Source organism: Manis pentadactyla, chromosome X (assembly GCF_030020395.1).
Source record: "Manis pentadactyla isolate mManPen7 chromosome X, mManPen7.hap1, whole genome shotgun sequence".
Taxonomy (NCBI): Eukaryota; Metazoa; Chordata; class Mammalia; order Pholidota; family Manidae; genus Manis; species Manis pentadactyla.
Window position 1 is genome coordinate 106,552,541 of NC_080038.1, and position 27,235 is coordinate 106,579,775.

At 43.8% G+C, this 27,235-nt stretch overlaps 1 protein-coding gene across 1 annotated transcript; it reads right to left on the bottom strand.

Moving 5' to 3' along the window:
- Positions 1-1,151: 1,151 nt before the first annotated feature.
- On the bottom strand, positions 1,152-25,485 carry CAPN6 (calpain 6). The gene is made up of 13 exons (XM_036912626.2): positions 25,342-25,485; positions 19,222-19,398; positions 10,681-10,812; positions 9,392-9,600; positions 8,695-8,887; positions 7,958-8,151; positions 7,625-7,702; positions 7,333-7,519; positions 4,938-5,060; positions 4,559-4,761; positions 3,868-3,989; positions 3,350-3,486; positions 1,152-2,749 (listed from the first exon to the last, which is right to left on the bottom strand). Exons 2-13 carry the CDS (start codon positions 19,381-19,383, stop codon positions 2,567-2,569), a joined length of 1,923 nt encoding a protein of 640 aa, XP_036768521.1. The 5' UTR covers positions 19,384-19,398; positions 25,342-25,485; the 3' UTR covers positions 1,152-2,566.
- Positions 25,486-27,235: the final 1,750 nt, after the last annotated feature.

Here is a 27,235-nt window from a genome sequence, read left to right on the forward strand (position 1 = left end):
GATTCTGAGAGAAACATTTGGAATGCCATCAGCACTGTTCTTGGTACAGTATTGTGGATACACAGCTGGTAATAAAGATGTAGGGAAAAGGTTACCACTTTCTGGGGAACACCAAATTTTCATTGAATAGGCTGAGGCTTAGGACTCAAATAGCATGACTATCTGATTAATAATCATGTGAGTACCCACTGAACAGCTTTGAGTAAGTTATTTAGCCTCTCTGTTCCTTAATTTCCTTGTCTTTGAAAACAGGGCTTATGACAGTGCTTTAGAGAGTTGTTATGGTCATTAAAATGAGATAAAGTGTTTAAAGCGTTGAGTATGGAGTCCGACACATAGTAGATAATCAAGAAGTGCTGGCTCCTTTTCTACCTTATTTGGGGAAGAAAGTGTCATCCTTAAAAAAAAAAAAAAGGTTGCTCCTTTGAACTTAAATGTAATATCATAGTGCCATCTGTTGACCATATAGAACAATTACATTACCTGTATTGGGTACTTCATTTCTGACAAAGCTTTAAGACATCTCTATACCTGTCTTTAAGATGTCATTTCTAGTGTGTTTGGGACCAGTGTTGCAGGGATAGAGAATGAGGTCGCTACTTAAGGGCTCTTCTGCCGAGCTTGAAGACCCCTCCCCTAGCTCGGCATCTTTTCCTGCCAGAAGCTCAAGGGAAAAGGAGAGGAACTTACGCACAGCCTACCCTAAAATGCGCAGATGGCAGACGTAGTGTGGGAGCAAGTGAGTGATGTCTTCACATTCTTTTGGCTCTATGGGAGATGCTGGGATAAAGGAGCTGGTATTTTCTGCTGCTGGAAGTTCTGCCCTTGAAAGATCTGGCCGCTGTAGCTTTTGCCTTGAATGCAATCCCAGGGAAGTTTCAAAATCATGTAACCCCAGATGCCACCTAAAATATTCCTAAATGTGGAATAGAAGAGGGCCCTGCTCCATTCTCCCCCAACCCTCCTCCACCCTGAAAAAGGACTGTAGCATCTAAATATCACTGAGGCCTTTGCACCCATCAGATGCATATCTAGGCTCAAGATGGTCCAAGTACCCCCACCCCCACCCCCATCTCTAGCAGCTGCCAAGCGAGTCTCAGCAGGCAGACTCTTGCCATCTTTTCTGTGCCATCAAATCAAGCTGAGACTGGTCAATTTATTGAATGTGACTTTATTGTGGTTTGGAGTATGTAAGGCAGTGTGGTGAAGGCACCGCTTTAGTTACACAGACTGACAAACATGGTAAGAAATGAGTGAGCTAAAAAAAAAAACCCTACAAAATATATTTTTAAATGAATGCTTGCTGGACTAGACTAAGTACTACAGCTATGTTTTTTTTTTCATCATTGCAGAAGCATTGAATTATTGTTGTAGGTGGGGGCTAGGGGAGTTAGGGAAGGCTTCATGGAGGAGGTGGCACTTACGCTGGACCTTGAAGGAGGGGTAGAATGCTGATAGATAAGGTGGAGGGAAGAACATTTCAGAATGACTGACTCTAGAGAAAATTCTGTAGCAGTACTGAAAAAACAAGAGGGCAAACAAACATCCCCAGAGAGTGAAACTTCCCAACTGAGAGAAAAGCCTAAGGGGCCTGGGCTGGGATCCAAAGTGTCCAACCCTTCACATTGCAGCCAGGGGCCCCAAACTGCCTGTGCTCTACCTGGATGGACTCGTTCATCCTTTCAGGATGTGTGGCACTTCCTCGTCCTTCCTCTTGCCCACTGACTGCCTGACCGGTAGTTTGTGTGCGTCCGTGCGCGCACGTGTGAGTGTAGGAGTGTGTGGGTGGGTGGGGGACTGAGGCTCTGTCTCCCACCGCAGCTTCTTCCACTTTTCCCTCTTGTGGCGCACCAGCTGGCTTCCATGGAGCTAGAGCTCAGGCCCTTCCTGCTGTCTAGACCTCGCTAAATTCCAGCTCTTGATTAAGCACCTAAGAAGTTTCCTCACCATGAAAGTAAAACCTGCCGTGGGAGGTGACTTGGGTTAGGGCAGAACTACCCTTTCTGGAGGCGATGGAGGTGGTGATTGGTGGTGGTGGTGGTGACTGGTGGTAGTGGTCGTGGTGGTGGTGGTGGTAAGGACTGGGGACTTACAAGCAGGATCTGGCTGCTGGGTAAAATGCTGCTGGGAAGTCTGTAGTGTTCAGTCAGGAGCTGGAATGTCAGGCTAGACCAGCTTGGCCTTGATCACCCCCCTCCCTCCTCAACATGCCTCCAGGCAAGATACTGGGCACCTGAAAGCAGCAGAGACATCCGTAGGGTGTCCAGGCTGTTGTTGTCCTACTTGAATCTCACCCCAGAAGCCCTGGAGATCTTTTGTTGGTAAACATCTGAATGATCTCCCGATAGGACTGTCACCTCCCCCTGTCCAGCTGCTGGAGGTATATAGGTTATGTAGCTACTGATGCTACTCGGATCGGGAGGTATGGGGAACTCTCAGAAGAAAGGAAAAGTTAATTACTGTGAATTTCTTTCTTTCAGAAGATCATGAATCTTAGGTAAGACATGGCATCTGACAGAAAATAAAAGGATGGAAAGCTCTGTCAGCATTCTCTGGAGCCGGGGATTTAGAGCTCTGTGAGATCATCACTGGAAATAACCTTGAAGCTGATATGGCCTTGCTTGACTTTGGCAGTTGGCCCACCCTTCTTACGCAGGTACAGAGACTTCAGATCACGGCAGTCGCTGGGGTCAGCATCCAGAGTAACCTGCCCCAAGAACTGGTCACAGAATTTCCGGTTGTTCCAGACCTGGAGAGACAAGCCAAGAGAGTGAAAATGAGCAACCCTCTGGAACTGAACTTTGCCCGGGGGCATGGAGAGCCTAGTGCTCAGCACAGAAAGGTCTGTTTTACAACCAAGAGACTGTCTTTCCTGATACCTTTCTGACCAAGGGGAAGACACCTCAAAGAGAGTAAATGAAAAGCCAGCAAGCAGAGTTCAGGATCAACCTTGACCTATGAGATGGCTGCCTAAAGGCAGGTGGGCAGAGGCATTAAGTCAGAGGAGCAGCCAGACTGTAGTGGTCCATCCTGACCTAGCAGGATGGAGATCATCAAAACTGGCATAGACTTCCCCTCATGGGAGTTTACACTATATATGTTAATATGTGTACCTGTGGGTGTGTGGGCTTCTGCCCACAATGAAACAAATGGTGGAGAGGATATTTAGGTTGGAGATTAATAAGGAAGTCAGTTTCTGTGCCTGGTGGGAAGTGTCTTTGAACTCAAAACAAATGAAAAACCAGGATAACCCTTGCCCTTTCTCCCAGACATATGTGAGGCACTTGCAATAGCCTAGTGTCTGGTACTGAATATGAGCCACCCTGGGGGTCCCTAGTCACATTGTTACCTGCACTATAATAGGAATGTCAGTGGTCCTTCTGTAGAAAATGGCCTGGGTGTCAAAAATGGCATGAACAGTATTCCTTTGCACAGGGGAACGAACTTCCTCTTTTCCACACTTGATGACCAAATATGGGTTTACAGCTGGAACAAAGTGACATTTGTTTTTAACACACATGATTAAAATTCTCTCTCTAGATCATCAAGAAAATATCTCACTGAGTCTAAGTCTCTTCTGGGACTTTTAGCATAATGCCTGGGTACCAGAAGGACACAGAACTTTTCTTCCTGCCTCCCTTTTCTTTTCTAAACTTTACATATAAAACGAATATAAAAATGAATATTGTGTAGGCCTCACCTACAGGACTTCACGTCTCATTCTCTGCCATGGCTGACAGCCACCCTGACTTCTCTAGACTAAAAATACCATTGGAAAGAATCACTTGTGGCCATCTTTTCTAACCATATGTGCAATAAATATATGAAACAGAATTTTGATTTCACAGGCACCCCTGCAGTCCTTACTTTCACTGGCATCCTTCTTCTCCAGGCCCTCAGCGCTGTGAACAGTGATCTGGGTAACTACCTTCGGGTAGCCACGAGCCAGGTTCCAGCAGGACATCTTGGGCATGTCCAGAGTCAGTTCCCTGAAACATAAAAAAGAAGGCACATCATTGATGGTGAATGTTCTCTGATGAGGAGATAGGCCTGCAAAAGCGGAAGTTGTTGATGGAGAGAATGAATTACTGAGTGACCTAGCTCCTTCCTCCCCAGATAAGGCTTATATTTTGAGTATGTTTTTCTTTTCCTTTGCTTTAAGGACTAGCAGATTAAGATCAGAGGAAGCAGGGCTGGGGTGAAAAGGTAGCTTTGGTGACCCGGCACTCAGAACATAATAGAGGAGCAGTGAGGAGTGCCAGCGGTTCAAGACAAAAGAGTCAGCCAGAGAACAGAAGATAAAATATAAGCGGAAAAGCTTAGGCTCTAGACCTATTCCCCTTTAAGTGGCAGCCCAGAGCGCTGAAGCTCAGACCTGCACTGGGGCATTTCTCATAACCCCACTTTGAGAAACATTTCTACCACCATCATTTCAGTGGAGTCTGACTTTAACAAGATGTCCCTTTGACTGACTGTGTAGCAGAGAAAGCTCATGGGGATTATGACTGGCAGCAAGGTAGAAAGTAGGAGTTTGCAGGACTGGCCAAGTAAACTGAACCTGAGCTGGACTGGCACTTCAGAGAAGATTCTCAGGAGAAACTCGCTGGTGCGGCCATGCTGGAACATGGTTGGGACAAGCACATAGTTGCCCTTCTTCAAGTACTTGCTCAGAAACACAGTACGGGTGTCAATGTAGGTGGAAGTCCCGGCACGCTCCTGGATGTAGAGATGGTGGAGGCGGAATTTGCGGTTCATCTCCACCTGGAAATGAAGCAATGAGATGCTCCATGCCACTCAAATCACAGTTGTTGTGTTGGAAGACCCTAGGTGCTCTGCTTTCTTTATCCCTGGACCTTTCTTAATTCTCCCAACCCCAGGCCATCCTAATTTTGATTCCATTTGCCATCATCCTCTCTGCTCCAAATGCGCACTCTTACCTTGAAGAGCTCAAAGCCAATGATGTAATTGTCAGGTCTTCCCATGCGGCGGTAAGTACGCAGGTCCTTCTGCTGCAGTGACATGATGACCTTGTGCCCGTCCTCAGGCACAGTGAAGATGTACTAGGGGAAAGAGGCCACCAAGGAGCTTAGTTAGGATTCCAGTTTCAGATGAGCCCGCTCAGATTTCAGAGAAGAAAACGGTATCGGGAAGAAGAGACTTGGGGTTTTTTCTGGGCTTTGCCATTGACCCTGAAGATGAGGCTTTGGATAATTCACTGACTTGCTCAGTATAAATCACAATACTTGCCTCCTCTTATGGCCTTCAGCATGTGCTGAGAGACAAACTTCTTGCCCAGGCCTTTGATGCCAAGCTTTGTTTTAGTAAGTCTTTGGTAGGATTTGGGTTTTTCTTTTTTCTCCCTTTGTTTGGTAAAGCCATCCACAGAAAAATTCCAGAATCCATAAAGAAAAAGTGTTCTTTGACTTAACCTGCCACTGCCACATCCCCTTGGGCTAGCCGTCTTAGTGCCAGCCCAGATGTGTGGCTTGTGGAGGTGCTGGACCCTCTTCCTTCGAGAACTGACGTTTTGCCACCACCACTTCAGGGAAGCTGCAGGCCTGAGCTAGAGAATTTCCAAACATCATCTGGGGATTCATGGTACCACTGGGAAGTAAAACTAAAAGTCATCACGTTTTTCTCTCTGTCTCCATGTATGCCTCTCTCTCCACCACCTTCTCTCCTTCCCTTTATCAAGAAATAGAAAACAAATGCAGAACCATAGGCTCACAACTCCAAAGGACAATCTTATGCCAATACTTAACAGTGACACTGAAAGGCCCATTTACCCAGCTTGGTACATGTGCCTCAGACTTGAAAAATTTCCAGGATTATAAATGGAGATGAGAATGGAATGGATTCTTGGGGTGGAATAATAGGACCTTTCTTTTCTCTAGAGAAAATTAAGATGGAAGGGATGGAAGAAAAGTATGTGTTAAGTAAATCAGACCACCACACTTAGTACCCTTCAAAATGCCTGGCCAGTGAGGTCTATGGAAAGGAAAGACCCACCCATGTAAGGCTGCTATAGTCAGAATTTTTATCTCCTGTGGGTTAGCTCATCAGCACATTTAGAGATAAAATCATCAAGGTTATTATAGACTTAAGCTTTGGATGTTTGGAATTTTTGCTCTGGGGTATGCCTAGGCTTGACCTCTAATGCTACAAACCTGAATAGTATTGTAATGGGAGATGGATGGGATGGGGTCATTGACAAGAGTAGTGATTCAAATCCTGGGGAAAAAGACCTGGTTCTAGTTGAGAAAAGGGAGACATAATGATGGGGTTCAGAAAAAAAAATCATGTGCAGAAGAAGGAGGACACATAGACTAAATGCACAAAGAGAACAGTTAGGCAGTAGAGAAATGGAAAAGAATTGAGAAAGCATCTGGGAGCAGATGCCTTCTCTGCAAGGTGGAACCATCATGAAGATGTTTGGAATTTTTGCTCTGGGGTATGCCTAGGCTTGACCTCTAATGCTACAAACCTGAATAGCATTGTAATGGGAGATGGATGGGATGGGGTCATTGACAAGAGTAGTGATTCAAATCCTGGGAAAAAAGACCTGGTTCTAGTTGAGAAAAGGGAGACATAATGATGGGGTTCAGAAAAAAAATCACGTGCAGAAGAAGGAGGACACATAGACTAAATGCACAAAGAGAACAGTTGGGCAGTAGAGAAATGGAAAAGAATTGAGAAAGCATCTGGGAGCAGATGCCTTCTCTGCAAGGTGGAACCATCACGAAGATGTTTGGAATTTTTGCTCTGGGGTATGCCTAGGCTTGACCTCTAATGCTACAAACCTGAATAGCATTGTAATGGGAGATGGATGGGATGGGGTCATTGACAAGAGCAGTGATTCAAATCCTGGGAAAAAAGACTTGGTTCTAGTTGAGAAAAGGGAGACATAATGATGGGGTTCAGAAAAAAAATCACGTGCAGAAGAAGGAGGACACATAGACTAAATGCACAAAGAGAACAATTGGGCAGTAGAGAAATGGAAAAGAATTGAGAAAGCATCTGGAAGCAGATGCCTTCTCTGCAAGGTGGAACCATCACGAAGAAGTAGGGTATGTCAAAGAGCCATACGAAGCAATAGGGCCAGGAAAGAGGCAGCCGGAGGAGGTGGCTCAGATTTGATAAAGTTGTCAAAGTCCACTCTGTAAAGATGCACAGTCTGTCATCTTTGCAAGCATCTGAGCCAATTCTTAGGTATCTTGGTTGATGAATTTTACACAATAGCTGCAAATGGAAAACTTGATGTCAAAGAAATACTCCAAAATGAGGCCTATTGCCTTGATAACTGGGAGGCAAAGACAAAGAACTGCTTCAAACCTGGGGATTCTGCAGGAAGGTATCACGGTTGTTATAGCATCCTCCTGAACGGTTCATCAGGGGGTCATCATCCACAGTCCAGCATCCCACCACCGATTCTAGCTCCTTGCGTCCAAAAATAGGGTTGTTCACATTGCGGCAGACGTTCAGTTCATGAAAGTTACTGCAAAAGTCCTCCAGGCTCATCCTGAAGGGAAGGAGTGCAGGAAAGAAATGAAGATGGTGCTAAATACCCACCCCTGTAGTTTCATGTAGAAGCTCCAGTTCCCTTAGCACAGAAAACCTCTCTCACCAAAATTCTCCATCATCAGACATCACAAGCCCCAGGTTCTTGCGATCTGCTGCAGTCAGTTGCTGCCACTCTTCAGAGCTAAAGGCAAATGAACAAAGGAATAATCCATTATGTTTGCCACTGACTTCCTACAGTGAGCAGGATGCTGAAGGAACAGACTGCATGAAGATGAAGACTGGGCCCACTTTATCTCACTTGGGCTGGATCACAGGCCCTGTGCCCGAGAAGAGCCCACAGATGTCACTGAGCATTGACAGCCCCCAGTAGTCCAGAGGGATGGGTTTGGGAGAACTATAGGGTTATGGGGATGTAGCAAAGTAGAATGCCACTCACATTTCACTCCAGGGGCCACTCCATTCTTGTCTTCCCAAGGGGTTCCTCAGGCGAACCATATACAGCTTCTCAGTACTGAAGACTTCCACAAGTCTCTCTCCAAGACGTATCTTGCGAATATCAGTCATGGTGTAGGTATGGCCCTTCAGTAAACCCCAATCAGTTTCAACTTCTTGTTCCTCCTGATTGGGAGACTGAGAGCAGAGAATGATGCATAAGGGCACAAGAATTGGGAAACTCAAGGCCTGGCTCCTCCTCTTCCTTGATTGGTTTATCCCAGTACGGTTGAAGCTAGTTCTCGCTATATAGATGGAAATATGACCCCAACACCTAACTTGACGAAGAACAAAGAAAGGAGAGGAAATAAATAATTTAATATAACAAACAATTCAGATTCAAACTACATGAAGTAGTACATTGATATCAATGGTACCAAAATTTGGAGGGGCTGATTTATTCCTTGAGCAAACCGAGAAGCAGAAGCAGGCGGAATCATTTAGCAGCAGCTATCCACACCAGCTTGGATGCTGCACTGGCCCCCAGCAGGATGACTGGTACAAAAGGATAAAAAGTTAAAGCTATTCAGCCTCTGTGGCCAGCGCTCAAGGCATATTGTCAGCTTTCTGAGTTCCATAATGGTTTTTCCTGGATCTCTGGGGGAAGGGTGAGGTTCTCTACTAAAGGTAGTTTCCTCTGCAAAGGTGAGCAAAAAGTGGTTGTTTTTGGTGACTACAAACCTCAATGGAGCAACAGATCAGACCTCCTTTGGTAAATGTTTTGTACAATTCTCCAAATAGCTTGTACTTCTCCTCAACAAGCTCAGTGTATCTTCCCTTCTGCATGTCAACAGTTTCAGCCAATGTGCCAGTGAAATCCACGATGATATCAGTGGTGGTCAAGCCATCGAGGGCTTCATAACAACCAAGTAGCCTGGGGGCAAACATGCAAGGTCATCTTTGTAAAAGGTCAAGGACATCTTGTTCCTAAGAATTAGAACAGTCCCTGCCCATCCAGTCTTTACCAGCTGGCTTTTCTCTAGGTATGAAATGGGAGATATTTTGAGATTATACTCAATGATTTTTAGGCTTAGACTATGTTGATCAAAAACAGTCCATACAGAAACTTCTTTCTACAGGTAAATATTAGACAAGAAGAAAATCTGAGGCCATAATGCCATGTGATTTGCAGATTAGCAGCAGGAAGGGACACCCAGGAGTAGGTAGGGGTTTAATTGAAAGCAGACCAGTTGATTTCTCTCTCATGTAGTATTTCTGAGGGCCAGTCCTGGGCCCAAAGCAATGCCTTGGATCTGAGTAACATCCTACCCAATATAAACTCCAGGGCTAGGCTGGGAGAGAATGAGCTCTGAAGGACAAATGTGGTCTTCCTTTCCTTATGTATCCTGACCACTGACTTGCCAACCCCCCTCCTTACTTTGCATAAGCTTTTTCCAGTAGAGCATTCCAAAACTCATTCATGGAGGTGGAGAAGGAGAAAACTAGATCTCCATTGATGGTGGGCAGCAAGTCATCAATCACCACTTCAGTCCATTCTCCAAAATGCCAGAAACGGAAGCGAAATATCCCAGCATATTTATCTAGTTTTCGAGGGTCCCATTCCTGTTCCTTATGGTTGGGAATTGTCTGAAAATAAAAGAACATTCAGTCAACTGTTATCCACCAGATAATATTCAAATATTGGGGATTACAGTTGACATCCAGCAAATCCACATAGCAAAACGTGGCACACCAAACTTATCTGGTTTGGGTCTGCGCTGGGAAGTCCTAGATAGGGCATTTTTTTCCACAACGTTTGCTTCTCTGCTTCAGTTTTGCTAAGGGTAGTATTACTACATTTGCCTTGACTACGCACAGTGTGACTGGGGGCAGCCAGCTAGGGGTTTCAATTACTTCCCACAGATAATCTACAAACTCAATCATGAGAAACTGTCTATACAAACATATTCATGGTGGTATGTTTAACCACATGAACATGGCATTTTAGAAAAGCAAAATCAATAAAAAAAAAACACAAGGCCCCCTGTGGGTTCAGATTTTAAAGGTCTGTCCTAGAATTTCCTATAGATTCTATAGAATATAGATTTTATTCACACCTTGAATGAAATTATGGTTAGGAAATTCTCCTTTTTATGTACAATTACACATTTATCTTCTAAAGTTATTTTTCTGAAGAAAATGCTGTTTGTCCCAAATCAAGTCAACACGTCACTGCCTTGAACTCTACTTAAATGCCAAAGGAACTTTTGTGCTCTTAGTAATTTATTTATTATTATATACAACCAGATATATTGTCTTACATATAAGATATATATAATAAAACCTTCTCAAGGATCTCTTCCAGCTTTCTCACCTTTTCTGCGGTTCATATCTGTCAGTGACTTCCTGGCCCCTGCTGGCTTTATGCCCCAGTGGATGGAAAGGATACATACACCGAGCTACTGAGTCAAAGCAGTGGTAAGTGACAAAAGATCAACTGATGTGTATGACAAAGCAAACAGAGTAAAATGTTAATGGTAGAATCTAGGTGAGTACATGGGTGTTCACTGTAAATTCCTCCAACTTTCTCTATTTGTGACCATTCTCATAATAGAGTAGAAGGAAGTCACCTAGTTAATACCTCTACTTCAGGAATTAAACAGTCGAAGAAAGTTACCAAAGGAAAGAAGGTAGAAGGTGAGTGCGATGGCACAGAAGGGGGCGTACCTTTGTCCAGTGAGACTCCTGAACAGCCAAACAGGAAAATGCAGAGACCATCGGCTTGTGCCCCAGTCTCCCTTGGGTCAGCTGGTGCTTGCTGATGTTGCCCACAATCAGACGAGGGTCATCGCCTATGTCCTGTGGATACAATGATTGGTTCTAAGAGTCAAGGAAGTGTTTCCCAAGAGACAGCACAAGCTGAGTTAGGCAGTACAGGCTTCACAGGTGGGCTGGGTCGAGAGTGACTAGGACGTCCATAAGTATGGTAAAGGGAAGGTTGAGGGGTTGTGAGGAAAAACTCCACGCAGTAGACCTCACACAGGAAAAGGGGCACATACGGAAATGGCAGGAGAAATGGAAGGAGGGGAAATGAGGAGACAGTATGAGATTGCTGCTGTGGGTATAGACAAAGCTATCCTTTGGGCTTGGAGTTCTCACCACTGCAGTGAGCTTTTGAAGAGACTAGGAATTAGCACATTACATTCTGATCCAACGTGTCAGAACGAGACTTTCTGAAGCACCTGTCCTTGGGTGATTGCATTTAAGAGACAAGGTCTGATGGAAGTGAACATTAATGCTTCTCCCTCTTTAAGAAAATGAGTTTGGAGACCTTATCCATGAAGGCCTTTCCTAACATAAAGCAACGGCACAAGCAGTCTCCATGGCAACTAGATTTTTCCAGATCTTTGGAATGAATATAGATGGCAGCAGCACTTCTAGCAGGTGGTAACAGACCACTCACAGGAGCACTTCAACAGATGCTCTCTTTCTACAGTGGGTGTTTGTGGGGAACATGAACAGGGTAGGGGCAGTATTTGGTTGGGGTGCATGTGTGTTTCTTCCTCCAATACATCATTAGATGTGCCGTTCCCACTGTGAGTAGAAAAATGAGACCCAAATAACAATTGCAACGCAATGCGATGAGGGCACATTGGAGGCATTTTCAAAGTATAATCAGTGCGTAGAGGAAGGATTCCCAAAGTTTCAACAGCAGTAGTAACGCTCAAGGTGAAGCCTTAGAAATGACTAGAGTTAGGCAGTTGGACAAGGGAGGAATATGGAGAAATAATGAGTGGGGAGACAGGCATAGACAAAGGCATAGGCGCATACATGACACCACATAATTGAAGACATGATTGTGTGACTCAGAGTATCAGCACTTTCAGAGTTCAAAGGCAGGAAATACCAATGAAGTCTTGAGTAGATGGAGAAAGCTTTGCGGAGGAGGCCGTTGGCCGGTACCTTGACATTCTGCTTACCCAGCAGAAATAAATCCTAGTCTCAAATGGAAAGAAAACCTAGACATATATCCTTTTAGAAATTATTAAATAGAGACAGCTATATCTTTCTGGTTCTCAAACTTCTTTTTTTTTTTTAACAAACATAATTCTCCTTGATGAAGGGTCTGGTCTACAGAGTGAAACATTCCATATATTTTTTAAAAGCCAAAATAATTCTGGAAAGAATAGGTATTCTGGGCAGGGACAAGTCCAAACTGAAGATTAATTTGGCATCCATCTGCCAAAAGGAGAGGGTTAGGTGGGTTGTCAGCTTTGGGTTTTCTGGTCTTTTTTTTACATCGATGTCTGTTGTCTCATCACTAAGTTTTTGTCTTTAGGAGAAGACATTTCACTTATTGAGCATAAAGCGTGTGTACTGGCTGAATTACATCCTGATATTCCTTCTTTCCTCATTGTTTCTTTGCCCTTTCTAAGATGACACTAAACACAGTTTTTTTCTCTCTGAATCAGGTGTTACCATTTTATTTGAAGCAAGACGTAAAGTTATACATTGATTTCTTGGACTTAGATGATTACAACTGATAATTTCCTCAGTGAGCACTGATATGTGAAACACTGTACTCTTAGGTTATTAAGGCAAATTATTTGCTGGTTTTATGTAGAGTTATTAGTGGTTGGGGTTACATTATAGTGTCTTAAATTTCTGCAAGGCTTTCATTTCACAGCAGGGATCTAGGCTCAGCCAACTTTTGGCTTGTCAACTTCTATTCAGGGCATAAAGGATCAGAGCAAAAGACATGTAAACAGTACTCAGATTGAGGAACTGGGTAATTTTCCTCCTGTATAACTAAGGTGAATGTGGTTATTTTGTGTGTGTGTGTGTGTGTGTGTGTGTGTATTCATGGAAGGATACAGATTTGGGCAAAAAAAAAAACACCTTATTTTCCATTTCCTCTTATAAGCTGGCCCATTCCCCAGTTTTACTTCACTACTCTTATTACATGATGGATGGCTCTTTAACAATGGGTTTTAAAACATCATGAGTTAGCAGGCCATAGACTGTCAAGCTGGAAGAAATTTTAGAGAATATTTAGTCAACCTGTTTATTTTACAAATGAGGAAACAGGCTCAGAGAAGGGCAGTAATTTGCCCCTCCACCCAGTGAGTTTGTAGGAGAACTAGGATTAAAGTTTTAGGCTCTTCAGAACCACATATAATTAGAGAAGGAAATTCAAGACCTCAGCTTGTCCATCCCTTTGCCTTTAGGTTTATCAATAGGCACCACATAAAGGGTAATATTGTGCACATCTTCAGGGACAGAGATGCAACCACCTCTCAGTTATCCAAATGTTTTGTGCCTCTTTGCTTAACCCTCAAAAGTCCCCCATCATTCTGGAAGACTTGCTTAAGTCATGTCTTTGCTTTTGGTTCCAGGCTAAATATCACCCATAGGCTTTAAGCTCCTCAATTTAATCCACTAACTATAAATCGATCTTGTATGGGAAAAAATCTTTGTGAAGCCCTGTCTTCTACCTTTTAAAGGAAGTGAAAGACTAGAAAGCAGTTAAGGTGGTAGAGAAGGTAATGGGTAATGAACCAACACATATCTCACAGCCAAATGGACTTTTTGGTGACAAATTTTAAAATAACAACATGGCTGTTTATTGACTTTTCCCCTAGTTTTGGACAACTGGGTGTCTTCCTGTTAGGGATAGGAAGAACAGTGAGAGATTTTTCTGTAACTCAAAGCTGAGACACGGAGTGCACATGGGACATTTCAGCCCCACATCTGCTGAAGTGGTAGGGAATGGAGTTGGGGGAGAGGTCACAGCTCACACATTCACATACTTGGGTAGCTTGGGAGAGGAGATGCTAAGGGCCTAATGGTTCCCAGCTGTGTTGGCACATTTGATGTGATCCTTGAACTGGGCTGTTTGTCAAGGCAAAGTAATTCCTGAGGGGGAAGCACAACTAGGAAGTTGAACACCAAGAGTGAAGCCAGGAATGGTCCCTGCATACACCCATCCCTGAGCCAAAACCTTCTATAAGTTAAGCAGCTTCTTTAGGAAATATGTTCGCTTAGCTGACCACCAAGGGACCTTCCCATTCTCCTCACTTCATCTTCCTTCCCAGAGATCTCTAGGGGAGGCTGTGGGGTATGGAGGCTACATATACAGGCCTTGGGGCCCTGCACAGATCACTCTTGTTGCTCCCTTTACAACCACCACATCCACATCTTTAGCAAACCTTTTTTTTTACACAGGTGTAATTTGCTGACAGTAACTACTGAGGTCCAGGGTAAACCTCAAGAACCACAGTAAAATGAAATGCTGACTAGAAAACAAGCAGCCAGAAGAGTAGAGGCACTTTCAAAAGTGCTACATGAAGTCTGTGGTACTAGGGGGATGGGAACGTGGACACCTACAAGTGAGGCTGGCCCTGCAGGAGCTGCAGTATGACTAAGTCCCAGAAGGCTCAGGGCTGTCATTCAAGACCTGAGGGCTTTGTGAGCTAGACCAAGTAGCCACTACCTTATCCTTAGAAAATGGAACCATCTTCAGGCAGGGCATTTCTAGATAGTCTTGAACTCAGGGATCAATGTTGGACCAGCCTCTCAAGGAGTCCGCTTTCCCTCCTGGGGAGTTTTACTTTTGCATGAAGATTTTGTCATGAGTAAAACACTCTCTTCCTTCCTAACCCATCCAAGGAAAAACTTAATATGGAGCCTGGGAATAAGACCTTAAACCAACTTCCACTTTCAACTTGTACAGCCACTTTACTATATAGTTATTTTCTTATTTGAACCATCATACTTCTGCTAGGAGACTCCAGGTATAAATCTCAAACTGCTTTATTGAGAATAACTTAATAGATCCACACAATGGATACTGTTCAGCAATGAAAAGAAACAAACTGATTCCATGCTACAACATGGATGACCCTTGAAGACATTATGCTAAGCAAAAAAATCTGGTTACTTTTATGAATCCATGTTAAGTGAAATGTCTGGTGTAGGCAAATCTCAGTGGAAAACACAAGTACATCAGTAGTTGCCTGTGATGGGGGTGGGGGGGAAGAAGGGGTTTTACTCACTGCGAATGTGCACAAAGGGATCTGATTGGAATGAGGCATCTCTTTTCAAACTGGGTTGTGGTGATGTTTGCACAACTCAGTAAATTTACTAGGAATCACTGCATTGTACAGTTAAAACAGGTGAATTTTATGATATATAAATCATATTTTGATCAAGCCGTTAAAATGTAGAATTTAAAATAAGTCTAAAAGATAGAAAAAGAGAATTGGCCTGCTCATCAACTTTGTCAACAGTGGAAAACACTTAGGATTACTTAGGTGGGGGGACACGATATCTGGGAAGAAAAAGAAATTCATGAACAGTCTAGGCCAAAACTACTGTACAGTTGCATTCAGCTGGTAGTTGGAAATGTCTAACAGCACAAAGAGAAAAGTGTTTCCTCTTTTACCATTCCCTCACCAGCAATACACCAAGGCCTGTGTATTCTGCTTCTAATGTCTCCCCACATTAACGTTTCCCTTCCATTCTTACTGCCTTCGCTTTCACCAAGAACTTCATCACCCTCCTCCCACCCAATGTAGTAAAATGGCCCTCAGGGAGGGTATTCCCTAGTGAAGGACCTGAGCAAGAGCAGTGGTAGTGGGGGCTAAACTTGAACCTCGCCCAGGAAAGCTGACAGAAGATCTTGTCCAGGTGCCCTTGCTTCCCTCACAGCTGGCTGTGTAAATCCCCACGAGGGCTTGTTTCATTTTCGTCGGGGATTAGATGTGTCTGACTCTGAGACACCATTGTAGCTGGGTATGAGTCAGTCAGGAAAAGAGCCAGAGGCGGGTAGGAGGGGAGAGTGGCTGGAGGGAGCTGGAGAAGAGATGTTTCTATGGGAATTTGGCAGCCAGATTTCGGCCTAAAAATCCTACCTGTAGTCTTGATCACACTGTAAGTCAATATAACTCAGTATATTGTGGAATTTACTAAGACTATATGTTGAGGCCTCAGGAGGACAGGAAAATCCAGGAATACATGTCATAGGCAATATAGCTGTGTACCCAGGTAGCTAGGATGGTAGCTAGGGCCTTGGACCACTGCCAGAGTTACAGAGAAGGATTTTCCTCTGGAGGTTGTGGGCAGATGAGCTGGCCTTGAACAATTGCAAAACACTTTCATAATCCCTGTCTATCTAAAGTGGCTCCTTAGGACACAACAAGCAAGTGACAAGTGGGAAGAAGAGGAACTCAGTCCTGCCCTAGGATGGTGTGGGCTTGAATAGAGTCAGTTCCTTCCACTAGCAGTGGGATTGACAGGCATGGAGGCTTATAAAGGCAGATGCTTTTTGACACGGGAGAAGAAAAAGACAGAAAACATCTGATTAATCATGCTTCTTCCATTTTAGGGACTTCAGAAAACAGCCCTGGTAGAGTGTGAGGCGATGGGGCATGCCCAGGGGCATGATGTCTGCAAGCTTCCCTGCAAACCAGGATCTCAACCTTGCCAACGAGGTGGGTAAAGCCAACAACCCATCAGGTCTTCCCAAGGCAATTCTGAGAGGCCCAGAACTCTCCTTGGCTTTCCTGAGAATTTGGATGTGGTTCTTGACCACAGGCTTGGCCTCCGCTCTGGCTGGAAAGGAATCCACAGCTCTTTGAGGAGATTCGGATGGTGGTTCAGAACCTTCTTTTTCCCTCACTTCCCACAAGTGGCCCCTTCCCCGATCACTCTAGTCTATGATGATCTCCCCCTTCTTCAAAATCCTCCATGATTTACTGTCTGTAGGCTTGATAATAGCATTTCTTATATCAGGCATTAATTTATTGTTGAATTCTTTGAAAGTCCAATACCCACCCATCTTTCCAACTAGAATAGGAGTGCCTCTTCCTAGGTTGTGTCTGCAAATCTCACAGAGCCTGGCATAGAGTAGTGTTCAATACATGTTTCTCAAGTGATTCTCCCTTTGGGCCTAATTAAGTCTAAGCTCACAGTATACTCTCAAAAGGGAGAGTATGGATCAATTAATGTATGTGCAGCATCAGCACAGTAAGGAGGAATGTGCAAACTTACTGGAGGGAAGTTAACCTATTTTAGCAAAAGAGGAGACACAAACAACTCTACCGCCCCAAAATGGGCATACGGTAAAGCAGAAACCAATGTGGGCATTGGATTCAAATCCCAACGTATAGCAGTCTGACGCTGGACAAATGCTTACTTTCTCTCTGAGACCTAGTTTCCTCATCAGTAAAATGGACATAGTATGTACCTTCATTGTTTAAACCAGGAAAAAAAGAATTATATCAAAGTTATTTTTCAGATACCTACCTTGCTAAGCCATAGCATTTAAAAGATACAATGAAAAAATGTAGAGAACACTCCAAACATGGTATCAGGCCCATAGTAGGCATGCCATTAATGCCAATTCCTTTTCCTACCTATCTCTATTCACCCTCTCTTTCTGACATCCCCTTGTCAGGGGTATTGCTTGCCTTTGAGGCACAATGGACTGTTGCCACAGTTAGGAAGTTTGTCCTTTCCTGCTAATCCACCTAGTATTCAATCCACAGAATTTGGAAGATGAAGGCAAAGGACAATGGACTGAGCCAAGACTGAAAAGGAAGGATGTGTCAGAACACCGGCCAGTATAGTAAACACTTTCAGCGTGGTTCACATCCAGGGAATGGCTTCATGTTGGCTTGCAATTTTGCCATCCATCAACCTCACCCCCATCAATCATTCCTTCTCTCTTCTGCACCTTTTCTTCTTTACTGTTTGTTTATTTCCTAGCCTAGAAATAGGTTCAAGGCTGTCCTATTTTAAAAAAAAGACACCCCCCCCAGAAAACCTTTCTCAATTTCCTGCCTCCTTTTCTACTACTTCTGCCCTATTGATATCCTTTCTTTCCTATCCAAGCATCAAAAATGAGTGGAGCCCCTCATTATTATCATCCATTCATAAGAGTGACTCCCAGACAGCATATCTCTATTTTCTTCATGCATTTCTGGAACAAAACAAAGCAGAGCAAAACAAAACTTAACTCTCTGCATACCGAAAAAGGGGCTAGTGAATTCTGCTCATGTTTCCCAGATTTTTATTGCAGGTCAGTGATCTGCAGGGATGTCAACAACTGGAGGCACAGATTACAACACAGGGGAAATGTAATCTCCCTTCTGGTGGAGAGCACTTCTCAAGCCCCATACTCTCAATGGCTATCATACTTTATGGGCAAAAACTGAGACATGTCCTTTGAGTCATAGAAAACAAGAGCCTTGAAGTGACCAATGTATCTTGGCACCACCTGGTGGCAACCTACACAAACAGAAGTAGCTCTTGTAAGTACACCATTTAGGAATTCAGGCTGTGGAAACGGCAACTAAAAAGTGATAGTTTGTTCACTGAAGAAGGCAAACCTTGAGTTGCTGACTGAGGTGGTTCCATAACAGTGCCCCAAAAGGTACATCACTAAATAGGATCAGAAGGTCTTCAGGGTATTGTGAAGGTCCAAGAATTCGAGTCTCATAACAGCCCTCTGTGGCCTCTATACCTGGTCGCCCACTTTAAGAAGGAGCTCAGGTAGAATATCCTTCTATGCAGTTATACCCTTTCATACAGCAAGGTTGCCATTTATTCTCCAGATTCCATCATCCCTTCATTGTATACACTGAACTCCCCACTCATGTAGGGCTTGTGAAGGGGTCCTGAGAGTTGCTTCAGAGACAAGGTACAAACACAGCTGTTCCACAGAGAAACATAGTAACGATTAATAGGTGCTGACAGAGCTACAATCCTACTTGGATCCCAGGTTGCTAATTGTGCAAGGATACCGGTGATGGTATCCAAAGAGCAGCAAAGAAGCCTCCCTCCCCCAGGGCGGAACTCCAGCTTGTCCCTGGACAGTCCATTTATGCTCACCTTATCATCTGGAGTTTTTCTCCTCAGTGGTCTGAGATCATCTTGAGGTTGTTGTGATAGGTAACTCAGTAAAGAGACAAGAGTATAGTTGCTTTTTGAGTTGCCATAGTTACTCCAATTAACTTTCAAAAGAAATCAAGTATGGCACATCCTTTTCTCGTTGTTTTTAAATTACTAAACCCGACAGAATTTGACTAAAATTCAAGATTCCTCAAGCTAGAGCCAAGAGCACTGATCCAGAAAACATCTCATTTTAAAATTGTCTCCTAAACTGGTCTACTCGCGGTAGGCTGTGTGAGTGAAATAGTGAGCCAAGGAGAATTATTATGCAAGATTAAGAGGGAGACAGAAAGTTAAATTAAAAAAATAAGTTACCTGGGGACGTTTCCACACCACCTTCCCAGGAAGCAGTCGGTTGTAGAAAAGTGAATCATTCTCAGGGAGAAAGCTGGGGTCACAGAAAAGTCTACCGTCTTTGATGCATTCCTGCTTCAGTTCCTGGTACTTCTGGTTTTTGAAGAGCTTCAGAGGACTCATGATGTCAAAATATGTCTAGAATGAGAAAAATTGTGGTCACTGGAGGAAGACGGTCTCCAGTCTTTTTGAGATTAAGCAAGTGATTAGTCACGCTGGTGATTTATTCCTGGAGCGAGGATGCACTTCAAGCTTGACTTTAAAGAAAAAGTCACCACTTGCAGGGAAAGAAGGGTCCAGGCCCTGCAACTAATTAGTATGAGGCTTTGGGTGAGGCACCTAAACTATTTCAGGGCCTCAGTTTCTTCTTCTGGCAAATGGGGTAATATAGGCCTTAACAATCTGGTTGAAAAATAGAGAGTAAGTGTTAAAATTGCTAGTTAAATGTACATCATTATACCTTAAAGGGCAATCTTCCATTTTACATTGACAGAGAAGAGCTCAGGGTGAAGAACAATTCTAAATTTGAAGATAAAAGAAAAAAATTGCTTTATTATATTCAGAATAATGTAGTGTCCTGAAGGGCCGCATACTTTGAGCTTGAGAGGAGAAGCCACCCCTTTCACTTCTAACAAGCCTTTTTTACACAATTCCTTCCCTTTTATCATTTAAAGAGCTTTGCATTTTTTATTACTGGCCAGGAAAGCTAATGCAGGAAACATAGCTCAGCTGATGGCCTCCAAAGACAGAGAAGGAAGGATACACTGTATGTGTCTTTCTTCAAAGTCTAATGTGCAATCATTTGCCCGCGATAAAAGGCAGACTCTAAAATTCAGTTACACTAATTTAGTGGACTATAGATTCTTATCCCATGGCAACAACACATTGTTGCTTTATTTTCTTAAAAAAAAACTCACATGGCTAAATAGAAAATTAATATAGTAGCTCTTCAGGCAATGTCTATCATAGTGCCCCACACTCAAGTTCCTCTAACAACTGGTTTTTATGAGGATAATTTGAAAGGCAAATTTGATCTTAAGTAGCTTTAGGGTGGTAATAGCATTTCCAATGTCCTTGCTTTATCCACAAGGACATACCTGTAATGATTTTAATGATCCTCTCATGACAGTCAATGGTTAATAAGAGGGGACTTCTGAACTTTATGTGGCTCCAAGTATTTCAAAAATATGTTTTAAAGTCCAACTGGGTCTGTATTCTATGATTATGTATGGGTTGAAACAAAAAAAATCTAAGAGCAGAGTATCTGCTAAAAAATGGATGCAATTTGGGGAAAAAAAGGCTAATGAGCACAGTAAAGAACACCTGTGTAGGTAACAGCTTAAAACCCAGTTAACAAAGAGCACGTCACTATTTTATAAAAAGTGCAATATTAATCAGACCTCTCTTCTATCTTATTTCTTGGCATTTCAGTATTATATTGAAATACCTTCCTGGTAAAGAAGTCTCCCATTTAAAACCGTAACAAAATTTAATTCAATGTTATTTGGAACCTACAAAGTATGTAAACAAACTTACCCTTTTTCTGAATCCAAGGAATAAGAAGCTGAAAATAACCAGTTTTTCCACATCCTTATTTATTGACAATTGCCTTTCAAATTTAAGGCTATGGGACACTGTAAAATACTGAAATGCCTTCAGTCATCAGATTTAAGTCAGTTCACATGTTTTAAATATTAAAGTGTATTTCACTGTATTTGAAGTCATGGATGGCATCAGTAATAATTTTCCATTAAGCAGCACCAGAGCCAGTCTGAATGTATGCCCAGCCTCCTTTCTGGAGCCTGTTACAAATGGACCCCAATTTTTGTGTGTGTGCAAACTTCTGAAAACACTACTGTGCCTCTTGCTTTCCCTGGAAGGCCTGGCGGATTGCCAGAGGCTGAGGACTATAAAAGGGGGCTACCTTGGGGCAATTAGGGTCTTTAGTTTGCCTGAACCCTGAACATTTGGGATAAATGAGTATTTCCTGTGCTTGGGAAGCTCTGTTTCCATCAGTCTCCTTTGCTACTCAGTCAAATGGTGAGGCAGGCAAGAGCCAGCAAAGGGAAGCCCTGTTATATAAAGGGGGCCTGTCTACAGACAGAAGCAGCATCAATTGAAAAGAAAATCAGGTTTGATTTTAAAAACCAGTGTTGTCCCAGTAGACTCTTTCAGAGGCAGAATGCACAGCCGGTGTGGATGGGGCAAGCCTTTTGGGTCAGAGCATATGCGTTCGGGGGGCTCACAGTAAATAGGGAATAGTAGGTTGTCAGCCTGAACTTTGGCAGGCTTTCATTAGAGTACATTCATAGTCTTAAGTCCTATAGGACTCGACGAGTAGAAATGACCTCCATTTCTGACCACGTCACAGGAGAACTGTGTTCCACTTGCTGTGATTTCTCTGTGCCTCAATTTTCTCATCAAGGGAGTGGGGTTATCTATCCTGCCCTCCTTACACCGTGCTGCACCTAATGAGATGGTTAGTGTGAAAGTTATTTTCAGTAAGTAGAAAGGGCTCCATAATGCAAGATACACACTGTAGGCCCTCTCCTTGCCTGGCACAGAGCTAAGCACCTAACCATTGTTCAGGAAATATTTGTTGAATGGATGAAATCTTATGTAGAAAGTCATTGTATGGTAATTGATTGTTTGAAACGTACATTTCAGTTCATGTTCTCATCACGGCAGCCATGTTGAGGAGATATTACCTGTGCCCTTCAACTTCTGTCTGCAGAAATGGTAGCTTGGAGAAAGCACAACCAGAAACTGCCCACGCTGACTCAAACCCTGGTCTGTGTAATGCCAGATTTCATGTGCAGTGTTCCATCACACCACACTGCTTCTTTTGGTCCCTGCCCTTAAAGAAGGAATTTTTTTCTTTTAGCTTAAATGAGGAAAACCCTCCAAAGCAAACATGATACCTAACTTTGAGGCATTCTGCCTAGAATTTATTGCCATGGCAGGTATTGAAAAGGTTCTTTATTTCCATGCTTTGATGATCATGGGAGAATCTGAACCCTTCACATCCATCCAAGGGTTCATTGGTCGAGTGAAGCACAGTGTGGGATTTTGCCCTGAGATAATGATCTTCAGCAGGACTATTTGAATTAGGACCCACTGCCTAGACATAGAGTATGAAGAAGGCCAGGTGGGCCGAGGCAAGTGATGGCGGGGGCGGGACCCAGAGCATGGAAAGTTGGGAATTGCCAGAGAAAGTTGAGGGGGGCTCAACTTTTGCCACACAGAACATGAGGCTGCAGTTAGGAGGGGGAGCTTTTGCTAGTCACTGAACTGGAAAGCCTGGGAGCTGGAGATACTCTTGAGAGGAAAATCATTTGTTCTTTACCTGTGGGGCAGCCTTCGAGTAGAAATTGGATCTTGCTCTGAAAAATGAAATCTGCCTCAGTTTATTAAAGAGAATTATTATCTGATAGAGGAAATCCAGTCTGCGGTTTACAAAGTGCTTTGGATTGAGTGGGAGGGAAGGGAGGGCATTTAAGGAGGAAAGAGGGAGAAAGCTTGGCTCCTGAGTATTGCCCCTGGCTGGTTTCCACTTTTTGTCAGTTTCCTCTTTGTGCTGTACGTGGCATAAAACAGGAGGTAAAAGCAATCAGGAGTTTGCCGAGCCACCTGAATACAGAAGACCTAAATCGGCCCTGGCATGAAGTAGAAGCCACTTTAGCCTCACACTTGGGGGTGGCATGGTGAGAGAAATGGGGCTTAGAGAGGGAGAAGAAAAATTCAGCATCTACATGTTACCCAGGGAATAGTGCTTTCCATGTCTACATGGGCAGAATTATAGCGCCCATCTCCAGGCACACATCCACCAGGAACACATGGCTGTTCATATTCAAATTGTTGGTCAGATATTCTGGGGTCTCAAAGGGACCATAAAAGTCCTCCGATCCAACCTTATATAGGACACAACCACTCTGACCAGAGAGAAGACTCTGTTCAAAGAAATTCCAAGAAAAACAGAGCACACAATTTCCCTTAATTCCATTGTTGAAAAACTTTATAAAAAAAGGCAATTTAAAATCATAAAAAGAGTAAAGGTAGTGAAGAGATCCAGGATCAAGTACCAAACACCATCATTTAGTGTAGATAACATCTCTGTCCATTAGTTGCACCGTAAGTAAAGTGGGAATATGACGGCTGCCCAGTATACCTCCAGGTGTTACTGGGGGAATCTAATGAAATTATGTACATGAACATACTTTTAACTGTTAAGGATAAGACCACTATAGGGCAGCAGTATTACAAAATGCTTGTTTTTAGCAAATTAAATCCCTTTTCTGCCTTTAGTAGAAAATGAGATTTGATCACATGCTTTAAATAAGACACTCACTGACATTTCAAAGACCCATGTAAAATGGCCCCTGTGCCATTCAATCCCCCCTCTCTTTTCCACCTCTCCTTTTTGGCTGACTTGCCCCACTACCCTTTTTTCCCTCTTGGATGAATAAGCCCATCCTGGAAGTCTAATTTTACAGTCTTGCAAGAATCCAATTCCACTTTTTCTAGAATGTTAAGCTGCAAGGACTCTTAGAAACCAGAAACTCCTTGCTTTTACAGGAAGGTGAAGGGCTTGCCAAAGGTTACATAGTTAGGTACAGAGCTGGCACTAACACCTGGACCTCTTGGCTCTTCACCACTGCTTTTTAAAAGGTAAGGGAGGGGGGCGAAGGGGAGCACTCCAGCTCAAAACCTCAAGACATTGCTTTTGAAAATTCTCATTGTCCTCTATCTTACAAGAATTAACTTAGGAGTTTTGTTTTTGAATTGCAAGCCATCAGAAGGTGAGATGATTTCAAATCAAGGCTAATCAAAGAAACACTGTTTGGGGGTCACAAAGGGGCTTTTTCTGCTTTTAATTTAGGAACTGAAAACTCCCAAGGATACAGAAAGACTGCTTTTTAACCTATTCCTGACTACACAAGTGTTAAGGAGACTTTTCCCTAGCCTGCTAGGAACTCGGAACTCTAAGGATACATAAAGAATGCTATTCAGATCTGATCTTCACACCCGCACACGGGCGCGCACACATGCACACAAACTGTGAGAGGGATGAAAGTTAATTAGTGGTCCCCCACAAAAAATCATTTAAAAAAATTTCCCCAGACTATAAAATGTCCTTAATTTCAAAACAAAGATTAGCACGAGAGACATGACCAAATTTCGATTAAACATTAATACAAACCAGGATACGTTATCCTGAAGCCAGAAGTGACCGTCAGGATGGCAGAATCTGTTTAATTTTCCCATGTGCTTTTCACCAAACATCAAGCTCTAAATCCTCAGGACCAATTTTCAGTCGCAATTGGTCCCATCTTTTTTCTGCACACCCCACCAGCCCGCTGTGGTCAAATAAGCCCAGTTAAGCCCCTAGAACACACGCGACAGTGTCATGGCATGAGGGATAGAGCCCCAACTGCAAATCAACGTTTAAACCAAAGCAAGAGTTGGAGAAGAACAAAACCAGGCTGGCTAGGGGCTGATAGTGAAATAGCCAAGATCAACCTGTCAGCAGGGCAAGAGGACCCCGGCTGTGCAGACAGGACAGCCCCCACTGCCAATCTCTCCTGTGCCACAGCGCACAGCCCGGGCACCCCACCTCCAGGGCTTAAAGGCCTTTTGAACATAGTGTGGCTCCAAGAGTTTGCCTGCATTTCAATCATTTGCCCACAGCCATGGGTCAGCAGAAGCTACAGGGAAGCCCTGCAGTCAGCCTGGGTCTTTCCATCTCATACTTCCCTTTCCAGGTTTGTTCTTCCTTACCAGGTATTTCAGAAGACAGAAAATAAAAAAGCCCTGACAAGATATCACCAGAACAATCTCATTGCCAGACAACCACCATCACCCCCTGCCACACACACACTCAAAAAAGAACCAGTGAAAATTCCGTTAGTTTTGAAGTTTCCCAATTGTTATTAACGCACACATTCGATCCACATAAACCAGAAAATTAGAGCTGCAGAGAGTGATTGACTGTAAAAGTCAAGTTTCTTCACTTCTTTTAGATTCTAGGTTATCCAGCGAATAAAACTCCAGGATAAGCTTGCGAACACCCCGTCTGCTCACCTGAGTTATCCTGGGAGCCTTGCTGCTGCCACAGCCGCCGCTGCTCTTGGCCAGGTAACCCCTACAAAGTCTGTTCAGTCAGTGCGGCTGAACAAAGATTCTGGCTTTCTTAACCTGAAAACTATTTGGGCTGTACCAAGCTCTGCTCAGGGGGAGGTGCCTCTCAGAAACTTCAGGAGCCTTTGCCCCGCCTAGCAGTCAGAAACTGATCCTGAGTCATGAGGAAAATCTGGAAAGCACCCCTGCCAGATGTGCAGACGGGATGCCCGCTCCGGATCCACCCACCAGCGGGTTGGACAACCCAGGAAGCCACGTTTGAAAGCCTTTTCTGTTCCAAGGAGAAATAGGGCTTTCAGGGAGGGGGTCTAATGGATCTCTGACTTTTCTCTCCCAGGGTTAATAGTGCAGACGTAGGTGTTACTCGACAGAGGACATGGAGAGAACAATCTTGAAATGTTGGTGAAGTTCTTGTGGGCTAGGCTGCAGACATAGCCCTTGGGCACGGGCCTGTGGTGGCAGTGAGGACCTGCGCAAGTGAGCGGGAGTGTAAGAGGAGCTGATGGGCACAGGGAAGAACAGGTGGCTGTAGGAAGCACCAAGTTCCATTTGGCCAAGGGCAGAGAGAAGGGAGCATTAATGGGGAAGTGAAGGAAATTCGGGTCCACGGCAGTTGTAAGAAGGCTGATTTCTAGCAACGGTACTGTGAAGATTCTGCCAGGCTGTGTTAGGTGAAAAGCAGAGTAAATAATCGTGTTTGCTCTGAAAGGCCAACGAAGAGACATCAGAAGGCCCCTGTAAAATACTATATTGCCCTCTAGTCAAGGTCCTGTTCCCTGAGACATCCTCTAGAACACAGTTCTAGCGACAGGATTTTCAAGTTGCTTTGTTTCACTTTTCACAAACTGTGAAGGTTCCCATCATCTTATTCCCCAGCTTTCCCAACCAACGTGGTGCTAACCCTTGGACCTGAAATTGCCATCCTCTGATACAGTCTTGGCGCCAACTATGCTCTGGCTAGTCGAAGAGACAGAGAGACAGACAGAGAGACAGAGACAGAGACAGAGAGAACAAGTGAGCAGGACGGACGCTGAGGAGGAAGGGAGTGCGTGCTCCCTGCCACTGGCCCCATACCAATGTTCCCATGAAACACACCTGAGCAGATCTCTGACTCTGATCTCTGAAACGTCCCCCTTGGCATTTCCCCACGACTCCCCTTGTGCCTTCTCACCCTCTATGCCAAGAAGATGGAAATGCAGCTAGAGGTAGGGGGCAAATACAAAACTCCAGAGTCCAGGAGAATTAGGACTTCACAAAACATTGGTGCCCAATTCGGTTCTTGAGTGACAGAATCCTTAAGCAAACCTCCCCCAGGTTGTGGATTTTGGCTTTGAAACCAAAGAGGGAGGGTGTTTTGCCTGGGGTCATCTTCTTTAGCCACCTTTTCCACCTCCACAATTTTCAAATAAGTAGGATCTGAGAATTAGAAGGAGTTTAGAGGCCAGATCTACCCTCCCGCTCAGTGCAGAAATACCATCCCAGCGATCTGGAAAGCTCATCTCTCTGTAAAGCAGCTTGTTCCACATTTGCGCATCCTCTAGTTGTTAAAAACTTACTCCTTAGGTTGAGCAAAAATTAGCTTCACACAAACTATTTCTAATTCCTCTTGCACATGACAGACCTTTAAAATATCTGTCACGTTACCCCAAATCTTCCGTCCCCCAGGCTAAATATCCTCGGTGCATTTAAACCATGCCTCATGGGACATGGTTTCCAAATTTTTGCCATTCTTGCTGGCTTTCCAGTATAGATGTGCTCACTGTGTAGCTTGTAGCTCAATCAAAACCTTCTTTTGATTCTTGCATGAGCTACTCTTATTTGCCTGATTCTGTGCTTA